Below are 15,125 nucleotides of genomic sequence, written 5' to 3'. Positions count from 1 at the left end.
CTTTTTTCTGTGATTTGCACGAGAGATTCTTCAGAAGAGGTTATCTTTCTGCAAAAAAAATCGAGAAAAATGTAATGTACGGTACGGCGATGGCGCAGCAAACTCGCGTTAAGTGATCGTGCCTTCTAAAGCTAGCAGCACGCGTAAGGGAGCTATGATGAATCGTTCTTCTGTAAGGGACGTGGTGCCAACGCAGCAACGCCGTCGTGGCACAGCTATTGCTTAGGTCATCTCCGTTGTGGTGCACCGAGCTGTGCTCGATTTGTAGGCTTGCCGATCCGTTTCCTGCGTGTGTGTCCTAGCAAACTGGAGTTCCTGTCCTGCTCTGCAATCTGCATATATAAGAGCATACTGCAGGGAACCAGCGTCCAAGTTTGCAGTATTTGCAGCCTTTGACATGAACTGTTTGTTTGTTGCATCTGCTCCAAGACACCAACTAAAAATTGTACAGATAGCGGTTGAAATAGTGGCTCTCAAGTACAGATTGAAGCCGTTTGTAACGTGCTAGTGCCGTGACGGTATTTACACAACCATCGTGGCCGTAAAATTATGCAAACCAATTTTGAAAGTGGTCGCCCATGTCACGATAAACCGGCAAATGACAAGCAGCAGCACATAGTTGAATAAGCGGCGTCATCAACCTTTAAAATGTGGCAACATGGGACGCAATTATTGACCCAGATTAGGTTACATAGCTTCGAAGCCAACTAAACAAAGCGCCCGAGATATTCTCCTCGCCATACCCTGCAACCGCTCACTCACAAAGCAGCGGCGTCGCTGCGACGTCCCCATCTGATGATCTAATCGGTAATCATGGACTATCTGATAAAGAAATCAGACGGCTCAGCTTCAATTATCACTTGATATTCCCGTTAGGTGTACGCTCACGAATAGGAGGAGCCGATTGAAGCAAGCAAGGATTCTTCTCCCTAACCACTATGCAAGATAGCGTGATAGCATGTCACATATACATACCCACACATTGTGGCTCTATTATTCATGGACTGTAGGATTCAAGGAAATGGTTAGTAGTAGAACATAGCAGCAGGAATTCGATGATAGACTGGAGCTGTACTTACTTTTGGCAGGTAAACACATTACATCACAGTAAAAGTTACACGTCGTAACAAAACAACGTACGGTCATTTGTAGTGGTATCTTTGCTGTGAACAACAATCGAGAAGCATGTACTGTTACGTACTAGTCGTGCTTCTGTAGGATTATTACACAGCCCAGGACAGTACTTTGCTGTAGTGAAAACACTTGTCCCGTAGTTGTGGATCACAGTAATTTGGTCAGTGGGGGTGGATCGAGGGCGAGGAGAGTCCCTGCTGCCGCGCTGCCGGTGCCTATTTCTGACGAAGCAGAGAGCAGGTAAAGGCAGCTGCCATTTCTTCAGGCGCTACAGTACACATGCTGCTGTGGTCACCGGGGCACATGGAGAAACGCCATCACGCCGAGCCAAGCAAGCGTCCCGGGCCACCCGGGCCGGTCAAATCGAGACGTTAGCGCGGCAACTTGCATGCCGGGGCTCTTCTTTTTCTGCAGGTCGTCACTGCTTCAGAGTACAGCAGCAGCAGGAGGAGGAAGATGGATGCTCAGGGCTGATGGTGTCACTGATTGGCTCTGCAATCGCGTTGCGTAGGAGCAGGACGGAGCCCATCCCTGGACCTGGAGGAAGAAAACAAAACAAGGGCTAGCTAGCTAGCTAGCTCTTCTGAATTTCACCACCTGCGCGTTCCAGCGCCGTAGGAATCTATCCTGCCATTTTCGCGCATGCAAGCAGTGGCCGGTACCAGCATTTTGTTCGCGCTTCATGTTAAATAAAAAGACCCATGTCACAAAAAGCTGTGCTGTGCATCTCAATGGTAGTACTAGCAGTGCCATCTTGTAAAAAACCGTTTAGTTTGAGCCTACCTGGACAACTAAGCCAGATCCAAGTGTGACCGACCTGAAAGTTTTTCAGACGTGGCTCTGGTTTGAGCTGGACAAGCAACTTTCGAATCAAATACAGTACGAATTGAACCGCTTGTCCAAACCAATCTACTGTAGATTGCATCGGCCGTGACTGTAGCCTGCATCTGCATGCATTGCTTTCCCCTGGAGGCCCCGGGCCAGCTAGCTGTTATGATCCCAAGCTCAGAAAGACGAGCATACGTATCGATCTAGCATGCCTTCATGATTTGGCACGTCGTCCATACGATGACAACAGTAGGCAACTTTATCGTGCTGCTTTCCAGGCAGAAGTGATCAGGAAATTGATCCTAACTGCTAGAGGGGAAAGCGAGAGTGAGCACTTGGCACCCACGTACCACTCACTGCGGGAGAGGAGAACGGGACAAGTGGGCAGCTCGGCACACAGCTGGAGACGGACGACAAGCCTCGTCCTACGGGAGAGGAGAACGGGACAAGCCTTTGTCCCATCCAGGATCACGAACCAAACACCCCATGATACATGATAGGCTTAGCCAGCAATGGTGACAAGTGACAGCCATGGGAATCAAGGATTGAGAGCCAAGATACAGAAAAATATCCATAGAGCACAATGAGTGAGTGTGTCTCGCTCATCATGGCATGATGAGCCAGTCACTTGATAGGTTGGGTTTTGGATATTGGAAGAAGCGCTAGGCTGAGCCAAAGACGACACTTTGCAAATAGGCTGCTATACTTGTGATAGGACCAGCCGGTAAAGTGGCCAAACGGCCAAGAAATGGCTACTGCAGCATCATGAAGATGAACCATTTGATAGGCAATGAAGCGCCACGAGAAATCAGAGCAGAGGAGGAGGAAACAAAGCGAAGTAGACGAGCAAGAGCAAATGCTTAAAACTGAATCACTCCACAGACTGAATCATCGTCGCTACATAATTAAATAGTGGAAACACATGCTAGAGATGATGAAATCCCCTTGACAGATTACAGTGACACGTGATGATTACAGGAAGCCAAATACGGTGGCAGGCAGCTGCTGAAACAACACAAGTTCTCCCTTGACAGACACAAGTCGCCATTGCTTCAACAATACACTCTGATTATGCGTTGCTCCTGAAGGAGCCGAGGGCCTTGATGGCGCCGGCCCTGAGGATGTACTGGTGGTAGAACGCCGCGATGGCCGCGCCGACGAGGGGGCCGACCCAGAAGATCCACTGCAAAAGCGAACAACGAGATCGCACCATCAGACCAAAGGCAAGTTGTTGAGTGGAGGTGATCCGGAAGCACTACGAATTTGATATGGTTAAAGGCCACTCATATATATACCTGGTCATTCCAGGCCTTGTCATTGTTGTAGATGACGGCAGCTCCCAGGCTCCGGGCCGGGTTGATGCCGGTGCCGGTGATCGGGATGGTGGCCAAGTGGACCATGAACACGGCGAAGCCGATGGGAAGGGGCGCCAAGACCTATAGTCACCATCAAGCAGAAATTGAGTTCAGGAATAGACAAGCCAACAAATTATTTTCAGTTAAAAATAGCTCATTTTCCGCATCGACGCCCGCACAAAGAATCGTTGCCAAACTAAATTAAGCGACGACACTCGCTACTTCTTGTGCCATCACCTTTCAAATGGTCAGGCATTTCCTTGTAACTAGCTGTCTACATCGAAGGATTATTAGTGGCTGAAAAAGAGCCTCTTGTCACGCCCCTTTTTTCAAGGGATGAAACTAGAACAAAGAGGTCCTTCCATCTGAGCTCGTGACAGCATTTCACCGATCCCCCAAGCTCACCATGGTATTTTTTTCACGCAAAGGTACGCACACTCATACAACAACTAATGAATCCGAAGATGTGAAAATTGAAGATTAATAAAATCACCATAGAAAAAAAATCACCTTAATGATAAAAGAAATACAAATTTAAAGTTTGATCCATGATAAGTAGTAGATACAACCAACTCTACTCACCACCTGACTTATATTGACACGGCACCCCGGGCATCATCACGTTTTGTCACCTCGCTAATGCCCTTCCTCCTTACGAAAGGGATGGCCACTAGTGCCCTAAAGTGGCTCTGAATTTTAATTTTTTTTAAACGACTCTGAGAATAATAATTCAGTCGTAATTCACGGCCAACAATATGTTCCGAGGATTTCAAAAAACGAGAAACAGTTTGAAAACGGAGGGAGGGAGGCAACAAGCAGATGATACGGCGAGAGCTGCCAATAATTCATCATGGAGGCTCACATGGCATGGGGACACAAGGGAGGATTCTGGCCGGGTACGTGTAGCTGCACGGACCAGCTCATCAAGGCAAGGACTGGACCCGGATGGACCATGCGCCACGGCTTTTTAACGCTAGGCCCACACGTACTGTGCCACCCGGGGACGTTACCGCAGTTGGGAACTGGGATGGAGCAGTAAAAATGGAGGACACAAAAATATAAATAATATAGAGGTTTCTAGAGAGAGAGAGAGAGAGAGAGGGTTCGAGCTAATCCCCTCTCTCTATCTGGATTAGGTCAAGTTCATGGCTGTTAAGGGTGACTTGGATATGCTACCGGATCCTACTGTACTTAATGGTCTAGCAATTGTGTGTTTAAGGTCGCAATCAAAACCATGAACCACTTAAACGCACTACTCGTTGAAAACGGAGTTGATTTCACAATATTTAATCATTTCTTAGAAAGCATGGGCTTCATGGTGAACCATTTGCAGTCTTCTGTAACGAGGTAAACTACGGACACTGAAGTTTCAGGCTTTATTTCTCCTCCTGAAACTTAAAATCTTAGCCTTTGTTTTCTTAAAAAAATCAAGCATAAACTCCTGACTACTCTGCGTAAAATGGAGCCTACATGTTTAAATTCAAGCGTAAAATGAATCATCAGCGAATCTTTCCCCAAAAAAAAAGACATTATCCGGAAAATTCTTTCTTCTCTGTATTATTCTGTCCTGGTCTTTTTAAAGAGCGAACTGGATATTCTCCTGCTTTTTATATGTGTTTTTCCTCGTTTTCTTCTTTACCCTGGAACGAATTTCTTTTTGTTCATATGTGCCATTTTCCGTCGGCATACGGCATATTTTCTTTTCTAGGAACACGCATGTTAGCTTCACTTAAGCTGTAATTAATCTCAGGAAGAAACTAAAACACTCCTAAAAAGGAGAAAAAGCAAGAGATAGCTTGGTTAGATGCTCACCGGAACGTGGGAGTCGCGGGCGCTGCGCTTGGGGTCGGTGGCGGAGAAGACGGTGTACACGAGCACGAAGGTGCCGATGATCTCGGCGGCGAGCCCGGTGCCTCTGGAGTAGCCGGAGGACAGCTCGTTGGCGCCGCCGCCGTACCTGACGAAGTAGGCGCTCTGGAACGCCTTGACGAGCCCGACGCCGCACATGGCGCCGAGGCACTGCGCGATCATGTACAGCAGCGCGCGCACCAGGGACACCTTGCGCGCCAGGAAAAGGCCGAAGGTGACAGCCGGGTTGATGTGCCCCCCCGAGATGCCGGCGGTGCAGTAGACGAGGACGAAGATCATGCCGCCGAACGCCCACGCGATGCCTAGGATGCCCACGCCGCCGCACGCCGCATCGGGGCCCGACGCCGACGCGTCCGTCTGATGCTTGTAGCCGATGACGGTGGCCACCGTGATGTAGAGGAACAGCAGCGTGGCGATGAACTCGGCGATGACGGCGCGGTAGAGCGACCACGACCCCAGCTCCGCCGCGTCGATCAGCGGCGCCGGCGGCGGGTCCGTGTAGTCCTTGGCCGCGAACTCGCCGCCAGCGCCGCTCTCAATCACGTCGTCCTTCCCCATGGCCTTAGCTTAGCTTGGTGTGCTTCTTGGCTTGCTCTTGCAGCAGCAAGAGAAGAGAGTGACCAGCCTTGCAAGAAATGGAGCTTGTGGATGAGTGTGTGAGGTGAGGCAGAGAGAGGTGGTATTTATGGAGGAGTGAAGACTGAAGAGTAGGTAAGGGACAACACAACAGCGCTGCAAGGCTGGGGGTGGGCCTTGCTTTGGCTCCAGCACTTTTTTATTTCTCAATTTCTTGGTGTCCTTGATGGAACAGAAAATTGAGCAGCTTCTTTTTTATTTCTGTTGATAAGATTGAATGGACTTTTGGTTTCTTTTCTTTTTTTTATTGTTTTCTTGCTCCAATGATGCTGCTTGGATAAGCTGTTGGGGGGTATGTGCTGCAAAGCAAAGGATCCCATAATCCATGGGTTGGCTTTCTCCCCGGTGGATACAAGTTTCCAGTGATGGAGTGCAGGGAGATATATAAATGATGTGGAATATTGGTTTGTAATTTGTTGTATACCGTTTATCTTTTGGCTTTGGCTCTGTTAGCATACACAATGTGGAGTTTTCAATATTAGTTTTGGGTGTGTTTCCCTCTTTGTGATAGGAGTAACCACACAATTCAAAAGAAATTGATCCACATGACATATACTCCCTACGGTCATAAATATATACGTTTTGGGAAGGATACATCAAACTTTTAAAACTTTGATTAACAATAGTTCTCAAAATATTTAGTTAGAAAATCTTAAAAACATATGTGCAGTTTTGTCAAAAATCTTTTATAATATCACAAATTCAATAAATTTTATAAATATATTCTAATAAAATTAGTGATCTAAGACATACATTAAATATCATGCCTTATCTAAAATGACATATATTTATAAGTGGAGAGAGTATTTCTCTATCAACCAATATAAACCTTTTCCCGGAGCTAAGAGGCTTCCACCCTCACCACTCAATAGAAATAGGAACTAAACGACTCACACAAACAACCCACAATCTCTTCTACGGCACCTAAACTCTCATAATTCCTGGAGCTAGGAACATGCATATACTTTTTATCATCATGGTTATGTGGTATTATTATGTGAAAAAAGTCATTAGTGATGGGTGATAATCGGTATTAGTGACGGATTTTATACCTATCACTCTTATCACGTCACTAATGATAGATCATTAGTGACGGGTGATGACCCATCACTAATGATGGAACATTAGTGATGGGTTGCAATCTTGACCCATCACTAATGATTGATGAATATTTTTCGTATTTTTTTACACAAAAAAGTTAAAAAAATATATATTTTCACCGAACTATCCCAACGCAGGTCCATCCTATATGCCTCATAAGCCACGTTTTTTCACATTGTTAAGTTTGCGTCCATGGGAATAGAACTCGCGACCTACTCCTCGCATGTGTAGCCACCTTATCAGCTCTGCTATCACGTAGTTATGATAAAAACAGAATGTTTTATCCTTTTAGTTTTCTTTGCCGAAGGTTATTAGTGACGCGTCATAACCATGACTCGTCACTAATGACTAATTTTACCAAAATTCGTCGAGGGTTATAATTTGATAGGTGACCCGGATTGTATTCGGTAAAACGGGCATAACTTTTGCATACGGACTCTGATTTTAACTTTTTTTTACTTTACGGATATCTAAAAAAAATTACATCTGTTTCTCCCCCACTTCGTCGGGTTCGGAGGATTTTTCGATGCTAAAAACGGCTTGGAAGATTAAGTTCTCTCCTCCAAAAGTTTCTGTACTATTTTCGAAACACACGTTTGTGTCCATAGCTGCTACACCTTTACATCAAACTTGAGCTAGTACAATGGTTCCTATTCTAGTACTGCTGAGGTGAGAACAATAAGAGAAAAATAAAAATAAAAAGTATTTGCGAATACCGTCATTAGTGATTGATGTTGATCATTAGCGACGGATTACAAGTTGACCTGTCACTAATGATAGATTATAAGTGGATCATTAGTGGCGGGTCAAGTTATGACCCATCATTAATAACTAGCTTAGGACAGCCCGTCATTGATGATCTAGTCATTAGTGATAAGTCACAACTTGACCTGTCACTATTATCATCAGTGACGAGTCTATATCTAGTCCCGATTAGAATAGACATCAGTGACGCGTCTTTATTAGATTTGTCACCAATAGGATATTAGTGATATGTATTGAGCAGTCATCACTAATGTGGTATCTGTTTTACTGGTTTCTTACATAGTGTGTAGTTTATTTTTCTTTTTCTTTACATCACTAGTTGCTTAAATCTCCTAAAGATAAAGCAAGCACTCACATTCACAACCGCCCTGAAACGAAGAACGGTGCATCTCCAATAAAAAAATGGACCCGTCAAAGAAATAGAACCGAAGGGATGTTAGGCGGATAGCATTTCGATTTCAACTCGAACTCAAACGCTCCCACTCCATTTCGTTTTTTTTACAACAGCTCGAGATATCGTGTTGACATGAAAAGTTATCATACCAAACACACCAAGCATCTCGTGTGTAATATCCGACGAACAACACCCAGGATACCCTGGTCGTGGCGCTGCATCGTCGGATCTTCATCGTCACCCACGCTCGGGAGGGACACCGTCGGAGTGCGGGTGACCGACGACTTGTTCTTGGTCGTCGAGATCAAGAATATGAAGCAATATAGATGGAAAAAAGAACGAGACTATGAGAGCTAGGTAATAGAAGAAAGATATTGTAAATTGTGTTTCATCAATTGGTTGATGTCCTCAATCAGCCATGATCATCTCATATTTAAAGGGCAGAAAATCTTAGTCGTAAAAGATGAAGACTCCTAATTCAAACCGAACAAGACTTACCTGTATAATTCGGCTACGCCTACCTGATCTTCAAACTTTCTATAACAAACACATATTTCCTATTTGAACACATAAAACTCTCATATATCTACCCAAATATGATTTAATGTAGTTCGGTCTTTTTAGATTCGACAAACTCTTCCATATGTTCGGAGAGCAATTGCAGGAACAAACCATCATTGATTGTTTGGTCATTGGTCATGACCACTAATCGTGTTCACTGGTCAGAAATCACTGTTCACTGATCAGAAGTTATTGTTCACCGATCGCGGTATTGTTCATTCGGTCACCTATTAAACCAATCTTTGTTACAATAGCTACTATAAATATCAAATCTTATCATCAACACACTGCTAGTGTATTGATTATATATATTATCATGCTGCTCCAGCTTATACTACTGTGGCACGTAACGACCATAACGGCGCGCGGATACCCGAAATCTCCTGACCATGTGGCAGACCAGGCCGCGCAACAACAACAGGAAGAAGATAGCAACCCACAGTAGCGAGTCTTCCAGCCGGTCGCTCGCATACATCATTGGCGCTCTCTCTCGCAATCAGTGAGACCGCGGGTCGCAGTGCATGCGTCTGCGTTGGCGTCGCACGAATCAAGCGCGGCCGACCATCCAGCCTATGGCTGGACTTGCGCGGTGCACATGGGGGCAAATAGAAACCGAGCTGAGGATTGGACGGCCGGGTAGACCGTAGACGCACGGAGGAGGGATCATACGGCCCAGGACCGACCTGCGGAAAAAGCTCCGGTATTGCAGCAGTGCTCCTTTCTTATCTTATCTCGGCCGCGCGCAATCATGCTGTGGTACGTACGTGCCATATCACCTGCCGCCTCACCGCACCAGCCTAGCTCATACCCTGCCTGAACCGCGGCAGGCAGGCCGCGGCGCGAGCGCGAGCCTGGCTAGTTGGCTAGTTGCTCGATCGGTGGCCACGCGCGCCCGATGAGCAGCGGCAGCAAGCTGGGCGCGGCCGACCGGCCAGCCTGGTTCGGCGAGGCCCGTGCATGTGCAGCCGGGTGGAGGACCAAACCAACCAGCGGCAGCAGTCGTTGGGGGCGAGCCGGGTGCAGCGCCGTGGGCAGGTGGGGCGGAAAGCGCCACAAGTTGCGCGCGCGCGCTCGGCTCGGTCCATGGATCGATCGCCAGAGTAGCAGATCACACCATCACTTGCTGGTGGTGCGCGGCTTCGGCGCGCAGGCTGGCAGCAGTGCGTGGTGCAAGTGGATGCGTCGCGTCCGCGTGCGGGTCTGGCCGTGCCGTAAATCGCGATCATCTATCTCCCAGGGGACCAGGTGTACCGGCACCCTGTTATGTGAAGGTGAAAATCTACGCTGTAAATTGCCCTCATTCGAAACATGGCAAAGTCAGAAGAAACAAGTGGAGTAATTGTGCAGAGTACGTCTCCATGAAAATCTGCAGAAGAAACAAGTGGATGTTGCCCAGTTTGGAGATCTCGGTCGTTTCCGCCGCCCATCACCGTCGTTTGGCGTGGTGATTTGCTCTCTTCTCCCGAGCCGGTAAGGCCTTCTTCTGCTTATTGTCCCGTGAGGTGGTAGGCGAGATGCCTTTTTTGTCCCCGTCGGTTTCCTCCCCAGCGGGCGTGGCACTTGATTTGCGGGTTAGGGTGGGGTTACAAGCGCGCACATGCAAGCAAGCCGATTGCCTGTCGAAGGTCCCAGCTTATCCTAGCTGTCGCCGCTCCTTCGGCCGCATGAATCAGCACCCGCCCGCGGATCGGTTCACGTCGCATCGCGCCTGGAGCGTGGCGGCCCACACCCCCGCCCAACGTTCACCTAGCTAGCCCGCTCCCTCTCCAGATCGTTCTGCCAGTCTCCCTATCCCTATCCGCGGTCGCGCTCAGCGGCAACCTGCAACCGCACTGCTCCAACGACGACGACGACGCCGACAGCTGCTGGCGCGCCGGCCTCGGACCGCCACGGCGCGCGCGGCCACACATCCACCGCCGCGCGGGGCACAACGGCTACGTGTCGCCCCTCGGCTGGCGCGCCGTGTTTCTTTTTTCTCCCTCGCGTTCTTTCCCCTCCCTCGAGATGCTCGCACATTCATCTCGGGTGCAGTAGCCTACTGTTCGGTGAGCGAGCGAGAGCAGCTCTAATTTATATTTGATAAATTTTACTCTCTATATCTCCATTTAATTATCTATTTCAAAAGATTTATTCTCTATATTTCTACATACTTTAACAAACTAGTTAAATTTCACCTCCATATCCTATTTCATTATTAGGACCCACATATCAACCTCTCTCTCCTCTCTTCCCCTGCCTGTATTGATTCCTCCCTCTTTAACGAGGTGTCGAAGCGTGATAGGAGGCGGGCCAGTAGAGGTGGGCGTCAGGAGGTGGGGCATCGGAGGCAGGCGTCGAGAGGTGGGGAATCGGAGGTGAGCTGACGACAGCACGGCTCCATAGCTCCTCTATCCCAATGAGCAGCACAGTGAGCCTTCCTAGGTCCTCCAGATGTTTGTGTGCGCTGTTGCTCCTTCCTCCTTGTCACCAGCCAAGTTCGCCAACCTGCTGGACCATGGTCCTCTCATTCAGTTGTGAGGGTGAGGACTACAAATGTTGGCAGATTTGGCTTGCGAGGGATCAGGGACGGAGAAAACATCAAAATGATCGGCGCAATAGAAAAACTATTAGAGATGATTATTTTGGTATTTCAATGTGTGGGTGGGATAGCGGGCAAGATGAAAGAGCGGTTGGATCGTTACGGCTAGGTCGATCGATCTCATAGGATGCGTGTCTACTGCTTCGAGCAGATGCTTCAGATTTCTCTCCTCTTGTGTGTAGCTGTGGCGGTGAAGACGCCCACCTGTTTGGAATCCGACATGCCCGATTCCCATATCTTAGGGCAGGGACGAGATGGACTCCGGCTAGCGCCATCCTCGATCACACAGATAATCCCACTCTTTTACTGACCCAAAACAGGAAAGTGCAGCAAGAGCTTCGAGGACTTTAGTTTAAGTATACCTCCCCTCTACGACACAGCATGTGCACTCGCTGTTGATCAGACATTTTTCTTGGGCAATGTCCTTGAGCTAGCTGCTATTTTATATTTTATAGATGTGGAAGAAATAGAAGTGAGTGAAAGTGAAAATTAAACCTAGCTATTATGTTTTATTATGCGGATATGAGGAGAAATCTTTAAAAAACTATCTCTTTATTAGGAGAGCTCTTCGAACGAAGTAGTTTTCATCTTAACACAATTTTTCTCTATAAGTTATAAAAAATTAAGAACAATAAAATCTATATAATTTTTTAAAATGTGCTCTAATCATTGAAGCAGCTCTAACACTGACAAGTGACAAGTAACACTGTTGATCCTAGCAAGAAAGCTCGTCAACGTGCCTTGTGATTCGGCCTTCTCCCTCTGCTTCCTCCTCATCTCTATCTCCCAGCTCTTATCTTAGCGAAATTCCTTTCTAGAGTGGGCACGCACTAGGTCTGTCGGGCCTCCTTTCCCTTCTATGTCGAACTTTTTTCACTGGATTTTGATCTGAAAACTTTTTCCCTCTTTTTGAAGACTTTTTGTTTCTTTTTTTATCAAAACTTTTCTTCCAGATTTTTGGCCAAAAGTTTTGATCAAACGTTTTCTCTCCTGATTTTTTTGCTTCAAGGATTTTTTATCTGAACTTTTCTTCCTGATTTTTAGTCAAAACTTTTTGATCAACATTTGATCCAGATTTGTTTTTGGTATTTTGTTGGAAATTTTTTCTTCCAAGATTTGCATCAATACTTTTCTTCCAGATTTTTTGTCAAAACTTTTTTTTTTGGGTCAATTTTTCCAATCCAGATCGAGGGGGGTGAAGGCCATGCGGAAAGGGGAAAGGAGGGGTCGCTAATTAAATCCATCGCGCGGGGAGGAAAGCCGAAAGTGGAAACACGCCGGACGCGACACCCCATAAAATGGACTGTCCGGCGTTGTCGGAGCGTGCGCGAATTAGCAGGCCCCTTATCTTAGCCACAAGTAACAGATGACGCCTGACGATGGATCAGCCACAGTCACGTTGCGTCACCACTGCATGCACGCTCAAGATTCTCCCCGGCTTGTTTGGAGCGTGGCGGTGGCCATGCAAGGCGACGGACACGGCGATCAATATGTCTAATGATAGTCCCAAATCACGACTCTTACATCGTTTTTTTCTTATGTGACAGGGAGAGTTAATAAAGAGAGATAAAATCCAACTGCTAACTAATAAAAAGTCTACTCATGCTTCTCAATACGTATGTAGTCTCTAATACTCTATGACTTGTAGACCTATATTATTTTTAAAGATAATACTACAATTAATCTATTTAAGATGTTATCTGATGTGCTATCTATAAGAGCAACTCCTGTTATCGTAGATAGCAGCTAGCTCTTATTATTGTTATATGCAGAGAGAAGAGTAAGGGTAAGGGTGAAGACGAATCTAACGTGGAGAAAATATTACTCACTTAGAAAGAAATCTTGAAGAGCTAGCTCTTAAATAAGAGGAAATAAGAGATAGATGTAAGTATTATGAGGTATGAAAAAATAGAAACAATTTTTTTAAAATATATTGAGAAAAAATAGCAGTCGAAGATAGCCACTAAAAATGTCCTAAATGATACTCCATCTAATTACAAATATAGGTTGTTTTAGCCTCATCAACTATTATCTAAATATAAGTCATTCTCAAATTTCTATGTATTTTTTTCTCTTTTATTCTTTTCTTTTCCTTTTCCATAAATACTACCACTCTCACAAATTAATGAGTTATCTTTTCCAATACAAAATAAATAAAAATAACAATATCATTTAATCTACTTTCTTAATCTTTATGTACAAATCTAAAACAACCTATATTTGCAATCAGAGAAAGTATTTACTTATATAAAGAAGATACCTATTCTATTGGAGATTCTCGTAAGACCATCTCCAGCAGCTACATCAAATTTTTATCTTCAAAAACACTACTACAGCATCCCCTATCACTATTACAGCATCTCTTATTTTTTCATCTCCAGCAGCTACTTTATTTCCTACCCTCTGCTACTCTTTTCCTCCCTGTAAACCCACGGTTAGTCACTGTGAACAGTACTGCTACAGTGTTGCGTACTGATCCCGTAACCGGCAAGTATATGTCCATAATCTGTCTGCAACACTGTAGCAGGATTGTGCGGTATTGTACCACCGGATAGAGTAACTAACCGATTTCCAGTATTACGATACTTTGCAGATACTGTAAGTACTTGTCAGGAGTTGACCTAACTACAGGAGCTATTAGTTAACGCCCTACGAGGCGCATCGGAGCTCGCACCCCGCTGTACCCGAGTCGTGAAGGGGTAATCCAGGCGCTAATCTCAGGCCGCGGCACGTCACCGGGTTGCTAATTTTGGGCAAACTGAGGCGCCACGTGCTCCTCGGCATCCGGCCCATGGCGTACGGGCGCAGTATATTTATCCTGCCATGCCAGCAGATGGTACACATACGGACGTCTCTTAAAAATCCTACTCCACTCCGTATATTGTCGGTACAGTACAGTACTGCTCTTCCTCCCATGACGTCGGTGGCGACGTGCGCACGGCTATTGCCGAATTGACAGCGAGCGCGTTGAGTTTTTTTTATGACCGTTGGATCGAGAACGAGATCTATCCGGCAGTGCCTGCCGGCCAGACTCGATGACGCGGCCCGCCGGCGTCGCCTTTTTCCCACCTCTTGGAGTAATGATGATCCACCTTCAGCTCCGAGGCCTAGAGCGCTGTTTCAAACAAGGTACCCGTGCGGAGAATTTTTGCACGTGTTTCATCAAATGAGAGATATGTCATCATGTACGTACAGGGCCTAGAACACTGTTGCCGATGACCCGATGTACAATACTTGCAACATCATTACGCATAAGGAATTGCATGGAAAGAACTAGATTTCAGTCCCTTTTCTTAAGGCGTATTGCCCCGGGGATGGTGAAGAGTGAATTGTTCAATTCTAGTACTTTTCAGCTGACTGATGAATACCTTTTCCAATTTTAATCGGCCAGTAATTAAGATGGCAGATCCTAATTAGTACTGTAGTTACTACACGAGAGCACCGCAGTCAGCATCCGTTCTAAGTGAGCTATGCTACGCTGTTAAGGTAAGATTGGCCACCTGCTTTTCCTGTAAGCCCTGCTTCTGCTTTCACGGCCACGGCAGGCAAAAGATGCAGCGCCCAGTCACTAGCTAGAGAGAGGAAAGGCAGGCAGTAAAGCAAGCGAGGAGGCGTGCAAGATCGCTTGCAAGGCAAACCGGCCGGGAGCACTAGTTACCGAAAGCTAGCAGCTGATGGACGGATGATTCACCCCTAGATCCTTTGAATGGCGCACTTGCAGCTGCCGGGTCCGTCTAGAGTGGTGAATTTGGACAGCACGAGTGGCAGTGGCTTGAACAAGACAGATCCTTTTTATTAAGGGCGATGCTAAACTACATGCGTCTGAAAACGCCTCAGCTTTCAGGTGACCAATTTTAACCGTTCGATGGACATCCGACACGCCTGCCTTATTCTTCCTCCTCCC

The 15,125-nt window shown here is 46.5% G+C and overlaps 1 protein-coding gene across 1 annotated transcript; it reads right to left on the bottom strand.

Annotated features, from left to right (window-relative positions):
• Nucleotides 1–2,801: 2,801 nt before the first annotated feature.
• On the bottom strand, nucleotides 2,802–5,862 carry LOC133892945 (aquaporin PIP2-1). The gene is made up of 3 exons (XM_062333934.1): nucleotides 5,130–5,862; nucleotides 3,258–3,398; nucleotides 2,802–3,145 (listed from the first exon to the last, which is right to left on the bottom strand). The coding sequence occupies exons 1-3, from the start codon at nucleotides 5,742–5,744 to the stop codon at nucleotides 3,032–3,034; spliced, it is 870 nt and encodes a 289-aa protein (XP_062189918.1). The 5' UTR covers nucleotides 5,745–5,862; the 3' UTR covers nucleotides 2,802–3,031.
• Between the last annotated feature and the right edge of the window lie 9,263 nt (nucleotides 5,863–15,125).

The sequence above is a fragment of the Phragmites australis genome, chromosome 15, assembly GCF_958298935.1.
Source record: "Phragmites australis chromosome 15, lpPhrAust1.1, whole genome shotgun sequence".
NCBI lineage: Eukaryota > Viridiplantae > Streptophyta > Magnoliopsida > Poales > Poaceae > Phragmites > Phragmites australis.
This window is presented reverse-complemented; position numbering and strand designations above follow the sequence as displayed.

Bases quoted from the DNA above. Each gene is read 5' to 3' on its own strand.
- LOC133892945 (XM_062333934.1), bottom strand. From the start codon at position 5,744: ATGGGGAAGGACGACGTGATTGAGAGCGGCGCTGGCGGCGAGTTCGCG. The intron at 3,399-5,129 runs GTGAGCATCTAA...TGGTGACTATAG, and splicing joins CCCGCGACTCCCACGTTCCG to GTCTTGGCGCCCCTTCCCAT. The intron at 3,146-3,257 runs GTATATATATGA...TCGCTTTTGCAG, and splicing joins ACAAGGCCTGGAATGACCAG to TGGATCTTCTGGGTCGGCCC.